The sequence below is a fragment of the Centroberyx affinis genome, unplaced genomic scaffold, assembly GCF_046629955.1.
Source record: "Centroberyx affinis isolate AG114_WGS23_722 - 3 ecotype Tasmania unplaced genomic scaffold, CSIRO-AGI_Caff_v1 ptg002606l_1, whole genome shotgun sequence".
In the NCBI taxonomy this organism is placed as follows: domain Eukaryota; kingdom Metazoa; phylum Chordata; class Actinopteri; order Beryciformes; family Berycidae; genus Centroberyx; species Centroberyx affinis.
Window position 1 is genome coordinate 85,284 of NW_027280805.1, and position 10,448 is coordinate 95,731.

Genomic DNA, 10,448 nt, shown 5'->3' on the forward strand with positions numbered 1-10,448 from the left:
CCATTAATAACCTGTAAACCTGCACAAAAGGCATGAAAATCCCTTTATTACTAATATATCCACGAATCAACCCATGAATAAATCCCTTAAAAACCCACGATACTAACCTTACTTTTTTAAAGCTATGTTATTTTTAATGGATAATTCATGTTAATATAATGGAGAAATTAAGGACATTTCAGTTGTACACTGTTAGTCTGCACCTTTTCACCAGAAAATGTACTAATGTGTACTTAGCTGCATTTTCTTGATGTATGGCATTTTTTACTTGAATAGAGCGGTGTATTTAAGTCAAAGTGGTTGCAGGGGCGGTCTTACCATTAGGCAAAGGTAGGCGACTGCCTTGGGCCCCGGCAGCCAGAGGCCCCCCCCAAATAAAGAATAGAACTAATGTAAACTTATTTTTAATCAATATAAAATAAATGTAGTTTTTGTTACAATAAATTATTTCAATCTTCAGTCATGGTCACCCACCCTAATCAGTCAGGCTATAGTTGGTTATTCCACTTCTAGTGCAATTTTGCTACTTTTCTACTATTTTTTTTCTTGCCACTGCATCAGTAGCTGAGAGAGAAGTAACACCCAAAACAAAAAAAGCAAGCTACACAAATGGGGCACAAAAACAACAAAAAGTGCCCTTGCATGCATAGTTTTCTCAGCCCCAACTTGATAGTAATATGTAGAAAGGATGGACTAAAAAGGGAGAGGGTTGGGATTCAGGGGGCCCCATGCTTGCCTTTGCCTAGGGCCCCCAAATCACTAAGTCCGCCCCTGAGTGGTTGTATCATCGCACCCCAGAATAGGTGGAATTTTTCTTGGGTATACGTCACTTCAAAAATACACACAACAACACAGATAACATGTACGGGCAAGACAAAAAATAATAAATAAATAGGTCAGTGTGAACATATAAGTAGAACGATGTAATTACAAGCTCGTGGAAGTAGTTTGTGGCAATGACAGTGCCAAAGAGATCATAATTCTTACTGCTATGGGGAAGAATCTGTCATTATACTGTGAAGACATAGTGGCTATTGCCCCAAAATGATTGCCTATGGGTGCAGCTGTTGAAAGAGCAGAAATCAAGTTGAAGACAGCTTGAAGTCACCCCGAGTCTAGACAGGTTCACTACCCACTCCAGTCAGCCAAGAGTCACAAACCATTTGACCCTAGGTACTGTACGTCAGAACTTTGTTCCGGTGGCTACTGTTCTTATAGCAGAGGAGTTGGTATAAGATGCTTGAAATTTCTAATGAATTCTCCTAAAGGTCCATTTGTACCATTAGGTGGCGACTTTGTACTGTGTCTTTTGTGTCCTGTCCATTTCTGTGTCTTGTCCTGTGTGTTAGGTTTGCCCAAGGAGGTTCTATATTGGGTTTGTCTTGTACAGTTAGGTGGCTATCATCTTGCCATGCGCGCTTGTCATAATAAATAAATAATTAAAAAGAATAACAATTCAGCAATTTCAATTGAAGATTGAATGTGGTTATAGGGTGGAAACAGCAATCACTGCGGCAGTAGGTGGCGGTGTTGCACCTTTACTTTGGACGCCAACAGCCCTTGAAGACAGCTGCGTCAAGGCTGTTAGACTTAGGTAGTACACCACCGGAAAAGGTAACCTTACCTTCAAAATAAAAGCCGCACAATTGCCACGTACATTTTCAGAGCATTTTCCAATAACATGCGTTGTGGTTTAATCCACTACAGATTCCTCCCTAAATGGCTGCTTATTTTCACTTCAGTACTATTAATCAAGAACGTATTAGCCAATGAAGATCGTTATTTTAATGTTGTTACCGGAAGTGCTACATTTTCTTTCTAGTTAGCTTGACACTGGTGTTGAAAGGTTGAAAGTTGAAAATGAAGAAACAGAAGAAGAAGAAGAGGAAGGGGAGGAGGAAGAAGAAGAAAAAAACGGGGAAAAAATGCTAGCTGGCTAAACTTGGGCTATCTACGTTTGGAAACTTATATCGGTTGATTTGGTGTTTTGATAATGGCGCCTTTAGACCTGGATAAGTATGTTGAAATAGCCAGACACTGCAAATATCTACCAGAGAACGATCTCAAGGTGAGATTAAATCAGTTTTAAATGTTTTAATCGCGTTTGGTAGAGTCATGTTGTGCTAGCTTGGGTTAACGGTGTGACTGTGTAAGTAACTTTATCTAGCTAACGTGGCTAATCAGCGATAGGTACTCTTAGATAAGGTTATTATTACCGTGATTTTCATGGTAATTTCATGATTTTGAAAACCCGTCTTATAACGTCGCGGGTCGTAACGATCACCGGCTAGCTAAAAACCTCCAGTGTGGACTGGGTAGAATCCATTAAAATGTAGGAGGCAAGCTACGGCTAGCTAGCTCAGTATTACTAACTGTATGGGGCATGAGGACCAGGCCAGGGCAAAACCAAGCAGGAACCTATCAGCAAGTGTTATTACGAGTCCAAATCAATATACCAACCACATTTAAAATGTTAGGATTTATAACAGTTTGATACATTTCAAAACCAACCTAAGTAAAATGGCTGTTTCAAGGAAGTTATGAAGTCATGGGCTGTCGCTCATTATGTAATGCTATCAGAGTAACGTTATTTTATTTTAATGAAATCTGCCTTTACCGGGGGAAACGACTAGGTCGGCCGTTACATATGTGTGCAGTTTGCACTGAAAACCTGCTAAAAAAAAAAAAGAGAGAAGACACTGAATCTCTAGCTCTCAAACTAGTCTATGGTTCCTCATCCTTTTCTCCAGTCTGTTTGTTGGAGCACAGCTTATTGTCTGTTAATAATTACTCATATTTTCTATAGTACGTTCCTGAGGAGAGTCGTGCAGTGTGAAATGCTCAAAACAAATATGTTAATGTGCTTTAATGAAGGCAAACCTCGCAGTAGTGCTGGCTGCACTGCGGCCCCTTCCGCAAAACAAAAATGGCTTTGAAACCTGAAAAGCCATCTCTTTGAGAAATATCTGACACACCCCTCTCCCACATCTTACGCTATTTGCTTTCCTTTCTACCTTCTTTTACCAACCGTTACTTCCTTACGTTGCATTTCTATTGTGTATTGTGTTACATCTTTTACAGCACTATGGGCCTGACCCTCATGCACCTTGCACTCATTTTAACGAGCAAGGACTGACTTTTTTCCTCATTTTACTCGGGAGAACCAGTGTATAGTGGCCATGCATTGTACCCTGTCATAGTCTGATTATATTTCTTTATATTTAGATTATATATAATGCTTCCCCCTCCCCCCCCAAACTCCAATCAAAGTGTGACTGACACTCTGGGCATAATGGTAGCCATAATCTCAAAGTACAAAATAAGAATAAGCTTGTAGACTCTACTATTTATTTAAAGACATGACTTGTCTGATAGTCAGTGGCCAGAAAATGTCAGTGTTACCATTCCTTTTGGGTAACAAAGGCCGATGAATCAAATGTCAGGATTTGGAGCCCACAGCTAACATCTTATTTAATGAGGGATTCTACAATTTGGGACATGTGCAATGGGACCAAGAAATAGTGTGAGTGAGACATCCCCGTTCTGGCAAAAGGTTCCATATATTATCTTGGAAAAACTAGACTGGTGTACATCTCTAAGGATTGTAGCTCAATGAGATGTAGAGACACCCGTTTCCCAGGTTCTTATCTCCATTGTATTGGTATAGGGAAGGCAATGCAACTTAGAAGGAGGACTGATTTGATACGCTCTTGTTAAGTAGAATCATACTGGATACATAAACTGAAGTAGTAGCCCCCTGCCCTTTAAGGATAAAATGCAATTTTTTATTTGAAACCTTTTGTTTTCTTCCCCCAAAAGGCTTTTCTCCTTCCTCACAAAGTAGTAAAATTGTTAACCCAGTAAGTTTGCTGCTTTGTGGATTCATAACGCTGCACTGTAACAGGATAATTATGCTCACTCACTAATTTCATGTTTTGCTTTTTCAGAGATTATGTGATTACGTTTGTGATTTACTCCTTGAAGAATCAAATGTTCAACCAGTCTCTACACCAGTTACTGTTTGCGGAGATATTCATGGACAGGTAACTGTTTCATTGTGCTAGATATTATTTTACGGCCAGTGGCCTTCTAATCCTTCTCAAAGCGCCAAGCTGGTTGCAGTTTATTACAAATTATGTGCTTGTTTTGTCAATGTCAAGTGATTGCAGAGTCTCGGATTATATCGCTGAAATTGTGACATTATTGAAGACACACTGCCTGTTATGTTGAAATGAATCAAATAATTGAAAAATAAATGGATTCTCTTAAACTTCCTGTCTAGTTTTATGACCTTTGTGAGCTCTTCAGAACTGGAGGACAAGTTCCAGACACAAATTACATTTTCATGGTGAGTAAGACAAAGAATCTTTTTTGTTTTACCTATGCGATATCTAATGGGGGTGGGGGGAGCGAGTGGTGTCAGACTAGCAAGCTCATGGTACCAGACCAGTCATAGATCAGTGGTTCTCAACGTGGGGTCCGGGGACCACCAGGGGTCCTTGAGGGCATCCCAGGGGGTCCCCAGCAAATTGATGAATCGTTAAACTTCATTATTTCATTTACAAGAACAATTATAGAATGTAGGAGACTGACTATTTTGATCATAGTTTCACTGTTATCTCTCTACCTACAATACAGATAGTCATGGAGTTCTGGACAAAATCATATCTGACAATAAAAATATTCTCAGATTTGGGTCCGAGGGACAAAATCGCATCAAATGGGGGTCCGTGGCCCTAATGTGGACTAAATTAGGGGTCCTTGATATGAAACAGGTTGAGAACCACTGATATAGATGGCTGGTCAGTGAATGTACACTGGGCGTAACATTTTTTGTTTTATTTATTTTATTTCCATAACTCTCAGGAACAACTGAATAAAAGGAAACTTCTGAATGTCTTTGGGTCTGAAATGATCTCTTCTTTTCTTCCCTCCAGGGAGATTTTGTGGACAGGGGATATTATAGCTTGGAGACATTTACGCATCTGCTAGCTTTAAAAGCAAAGTGGCCCGATCGCATCACGCTCCTACGAGGAAACCATGAAAGCAGACAAATAACGCAAGTGTACGGCTTTTATGGTGGGTATCACGTTATTCGCTGTTACTGCTTGTATATGTAGGCAAACGTTTTTTTGGTTTCTTTACCTTTCACAAGCTCATCAAACCACATTTTCATTTATATTCTGCTTTTTCAGATGAGTGCCAAACAAAATATGGAAACGCAAATGCCTGGCGATATTGCACAAAAGTGTTTGACATGCTAACTGTAGCAGCTGTAAGTCCATACATGATTCATTCATATCGATTACATGATAACATTTGCCTGTTGTGCTTGCCTTTTCCAAGTGTATAAAATATTCATCTTTGATCTTAGCTATAGGATTTATGAATTTAAAGGCCACCTGGGCCTTACTTTCCTAGTTTTTGCCATCATGACAGTTGATTGTGTTGAAAATTTCATCACTTCCTTCACAGAGTGTATCTTTTATAGATCACATTTTGGTGGTTCTGCTTTTTTAAAGCTTGTCACGAGCCTAATTTATCACAGATTAACCGCTATTAACCTGGCAATATTTACAACATTTTTTGTTAGCCCTTATTGATGGCCCTTATTAATATCATGAAAGGAAATCCCACAAAGGAATCTTCTAAGACAATTTTAAGACAATTGAAAGTGTATCAGAAGCAATTTTGGACTTACACTACCAGTCAAAAGTTTTGACACACCACATTTTTCTATATTTTTACTATTTTCCACCTTTTAGAATAACAGTATAGATATCAAAACTATGAAATAACACAAATGGAATTATGCAGTGACCAAAAAAGTGTTTAAAGAAATCAAAACTATCTTCTATTTTAGATTCTTTAAAGTAGCCGCCCTTTGCCTTGATGGAAAGGCAAAGGCTTTGGAAAGAAATTCATGCATAGGATCAACTTCACTATTTATATTTGTCTAAGAAACTAATTTAAAGCATTTAAGCAGAAGACTTTAGATCAAAATGACTTTAAGATCATGAAAATCATAGAACATTCAATCAGGTGGGTCCAAACCTTTCACTGGTAGTGTATATATAATTCGAAAATGTGAAATAGATTATAAAATAACCAAATTTAAATTTGCCCGACATACCTAGCTGTTATATTTTTAGATTGATTCTTCACCATTCTTACATAAATTCCATAAAATTATAAAGCTGACTGCTACAGTACCTGACTCATCCAGAATACACAATGGCTATTGTTGCAATTTGATCTCACTTTTCCAAGATGCTGCTTGTTTATGCGTCATTACATAACTATGACTGACAAAAGCTGCCCATCAACAGCATTTAACACGGGTCAACTAGATCCAAAAAACACATATTTTAACGTCATCTGTAACAACACTCATGTGCATGCCTGTGATGCGATGGTTGTGAAGTCACTTCCTGGTGCATGCATATGGCTGACTGCTTGGAGGGCCAGTCTGTGTCGCTCTGCCTACAAATCAGCTTCCAGGGCAAACTCTTGTCTGCAGAGTTCACATGCTGCAGTTCATCAGGTGGATTGTTTTGTAAGAGCGCAGCACAGCAGTAGCAACAAAGTGGCGGTGAAGCAAGACTGTAGTGACTCATATTACAGGCTACAGTGTGCTACATTTTCAAACGATATGTCACTGAGGCAATCCAGCTAGAACTGTTTTCTAAAGTGCGGCATAAATGATGTTTATTACCGTTATTAATATTGCGATTCTACCTTCTATATTTTCAGATCTAATGCCTGCTTTCCTAATTGCACCTTTAATCCCAGTTGATAGATGAGCAGGTCCTGTGTGTTCACGGGGGTCTGTCGCCTGACATCAAGACCCTGGACCAGATCCGCACTATCGAGCGCAACCAAGAGATCCCTCACAAGGGGGCCTTCTGTGACCTGGTGTGGTCGGATCCGGAGGACGTGGACACCTGGGCCATCAGTCCACGAGGTGCAGGCTGGCTGTTCGGTTCCAAGGTTACTAATGAGGTAAAGTTGATTTTTTGGGGGGTTTTTCCCTAGAAACTTGAGAGATGAGAACCACTGGTTTTGGAGAATAGATACATACATCTATGAACCAATTTTCCTCTCATTCCGACGATCTCTTCCCCTCGCGATAGTTCGTCCACATCAACAACCTGAAGCTCATCTGCCGGGCGCACCAGCTGGTCCACGAAGGCTACAAGTTCATGTTCGACGAGAAGCTGGTGACGGTGTGGTCGGCGCCCAACTACTGCTACCGCTGCGGCAACATCGCCTCCATCATGGTCTTCAAGGACGTGAACAGGCGGGAGCCCAAGCTGTTCCGCGCGGTCCCGGACTCCGAGCGGGTCATACCCCCCCGAACGACGACCCCGTACTTCCTCTAATGACGAGAGCCGATTTTTGTTTTTCGTTTTGTGTTTTTTTTTTTTTTTTCTTTTTCTTTTTCTCCAGCTTTCGGAGATCCCCGCGGCCGCAACCCGGGGGAACGCGGAAACACGGCCCGAGCTTCACAAACATTGAGTTTTAAATCCAGCTAAACCCAAATGTATTCGTGTGCAGCATATTTTAAGGAATTCACGGGAGTCGCATCCCTTTCAGGTCTACAGCTTCTGAGCTTCTTCTAGGTCAGGATCTGGTTGCACCACATCTGTTTTGTATTGTCCCCCTCTCCAGCCCCCCATGAGAAACTGTTTCAGCCTCTGTTAAATGACAAAAAGCTGTTGTACGGTTTAGTTTCGATCTCAGACATTCTATGTACCTATTTTAGACTATATTAAACATTCAATTAAAATCAATGCATGTTGATTTTGAATTTATTTTAGAAGTACATTTTCAAAGGAAAAACACTTGAGTATCATTGTACCAGTTTGACTTTATGGTTGCCCTTTTAAAAGAATAGGACATTTTCCCTTTGGCATGATATGAAAATATCTTGAAAAGGAGGATAAAATTTAACAAAAAAAATGTTGAACCCATCCTACAGCATTATGCCTTAAACACTTTGCTTCCTAGTCCAAAAAAACTATTTTCTATTTATTGTTTGGTTTGAAAACTTATGTACTCTCATGTTAGTGCAAAGAATTATTTATGCTTAAATGTATCCACAGCTGTCCATCCTAAACATTTACTTCCAATTCATTTCACACTATCGCTACATACAGTATCTGTCCGAATAGTTTGATAGTTTGTGATGAATTGCTGCAATGTTTGCAACAGTTCTGTGTCTTCCTAGATTTCATAGGCTTTTGAAATCAATTTCATATTTGACTATTGAACAAAAAAAAAGTACAGTGCAAGTACATGTTACTTGAATAGGTCAGCTCAATATTTGTAGTTATTGCAGATTTTTTTGCAGATGTTATTACTCCCCTGTTTTGTAATTTGAATAAAATGTTATCACTATATTAGACTGTCAACTATAGTGTTCAGTTGACAGCTCAGAATAGTATTAGTGATACTGTTATTTCTCTTAGTGTATATTTTATAATTCAATTTTCACACCTCTGGTTGAACCATGAATGGATCTTTGTAATCTAGTCATACCTTAAGTAAAGTATATTTCTGCAAGCCACAACAATTCATTTTAACAACAGACAACTTGAGAGGTGACCAAGGTCAAAGGTGCACTCCCTTTTCAGCTCGGACGGGATTATCCACACCTGATGAAGACCTGAGGGTCGAAACATTGTACTGTACTGAATAAAGAAGAAAAAAGAAAGGAGCTTTAATCCAGTGTGCAGATAATTCCCTTTTTTAAAATCACTTTTCATGACTTTTTATCTAGAACCTGGCCTAAATATACTGTAGGTTGGATGTGCACCTCTACTACCCTTCTTGATCTTTTAATATGGTCATATTAGATCTGATTACAGTTTGTAAACTACGTTGGATTTAACTGCACAGGTATACCGGTCCTGTATCTGCTGGTCTTCCCCCAAGAAAGAACAATAATCTTTACAATATAAATAATGACATTTTACAATTTGCCTAGCTGGACGCTGTGAGGATTTTTGGTTTGCTGTCTTTGCAGTGACTTCCTGAAGTCTGTGACCCTTCAACCTCACTAGACTCTTAGAATCTCAATTGGAGAAACAAGGCATGAATTCAGCAACACAGTGCATCTTAATATGATTTCTGCTGTGGGGGAATTCAGTACTTTACTGCAGTGTGGCAGACTCCAGGTCTAAGATTCACTCAAGACCAAACCCTAAACCCTGTGCCCTCCCACCGCCATCCACCTACCAGAATCTGTTTAAATTTGGGGTATTAACAGATTCTTGAAAGGTTCGACTCAAATATGGAAAATAATCATAACTCAAAATTTTACAGACATTACCAGCACAAACCAGCCTCAAAATAAATGTTTAAGTTTGGTTGTCACATTTAGCCAGTCTTTGGTTCCAAAGTGAAGTCAATCAACATATCAATGAAATAAACAAGACAATGCGGTTTTAGCTTCATGAAACTAAGAGAATGATGAAAAGCTATTCTTATCAATTTACCAATAGTAAATTAAAACAATTTCGTACACCTTGAGTCATTTTTATCCTTTTCCGTGTGTGACTTTAATATAATATTGCGATATACAGTGAGATCCATAAAAAATTGGAAAGTGACACATTATCGGATGCTTTGGCTCCACAATCTTATTACTCTGGATCTAATTTAGCAGATTACCCATTTCAGCCAAATCAGATAAGAGAACCACTGCTATTTTCATAGACTCTGCCCATTTCAGGGTGCCAAAAGCATTTGCACAGATTTAGATTATACGGTTATCTTGTAATTTAGTTCACCAAATTCTTGAGATCTTAATTTGTGCATTTCAGTGTATCGCTATGAGGATTCAGCCAGGATTCAGTGTGCACTTCAACCTTCATTGTGTCACCTCACATCCTGATAAGTATGCAGCCAACACATCAATGTTCACTGTTTATTTATGTATAGAGTCATTGCTGCAACATATGCCATTTCTGGCATAGTTTAGTTACATCTGATGCCATTAGGTATTTATATATCTCACTTTGCTAGACCATTCCTTGTTTTTGTGTGTAATACTTATAAATACTGAATAAATAATAAATAATAGCTTATATATGCAATGCAAAATGTGCATTATAACAAATAACAAGTCTACAGAACACCATAGATATGAATAGTGCGATTTCTGCAGAACACAATATGCAAGCCATATTTGGTTTCACCTATCTCTGATGATTCATATTTCACTGTATATTCTTCAAAGTTATCTGAATAATTATGAACACATATGAATTGCTGTTGTAAATAATCCCCTTTTATTCAGATTTGTTTTTTAATACTCCTGTGCTTGATTATTCTCCTACCAATAAAACTTAATTTGAATTTGATGGAGGTCATATTTTGCCCACCTTTTACCACACAGCATCACTGGCCTTGTCTAAAAGTCACAGGGCTAAAAGGTAACAAGC

The 10,448-nt window shown here is 38.8% G+C and overlaps 1 protein-coding gene across 3 annotated transcripts; it reads left to right on the forward strand.

Annotated features, from left to right (window-relative positions):
- The first annotated feature begins 1,879 nt into the window (after nucleotides 1-1,879).
- On the forward strand, nucleotides 1,880-8,402 carry LOC139656995 (serine/threonine-protein phosphatase 6 catalytic subunit-like). Of its 3 annotated transcripts, none has more exons than XM_071534677.1 (7): nucleotides 1,880-2,068; nucleotides 3,948-4,043; nucleotides 4,283-4,348; nucleotides 4,938-5,079; nucleotides 5,196-5,275; nucleotides 6,793-7,002; nucleotides 7,134-8,402. In XM_071534677.1, the coding sequence occupies exons 1-7, from the start codon at nucleotides 1,994-1,996 to the stop codon at nucleotides 7,380-7,382; spliced, it is 918 nt and encodes a 305-aa protein (XP_071390778.1). In that variant the 5' UTR covers nucleotides 1,880-1,993; the 3' UTR covers nucleotides 7,383-8,402. The 3 variants fall into 3 exon arrangements, with proteins under 3 accessions (XP_071390778.1, XP_071390780.1, XP_071390779.1); XM_071534679.1 differs by having other exon boundaries at nucleotides 4,283-4,321; nucleotides 5,007-5,079; XM_071534678.1 differs by lacking the exon at nucleotides 4,283-4,348.
- Nucleotides 8,403-10,448: the final 2,046 nt, after the last annotated feature.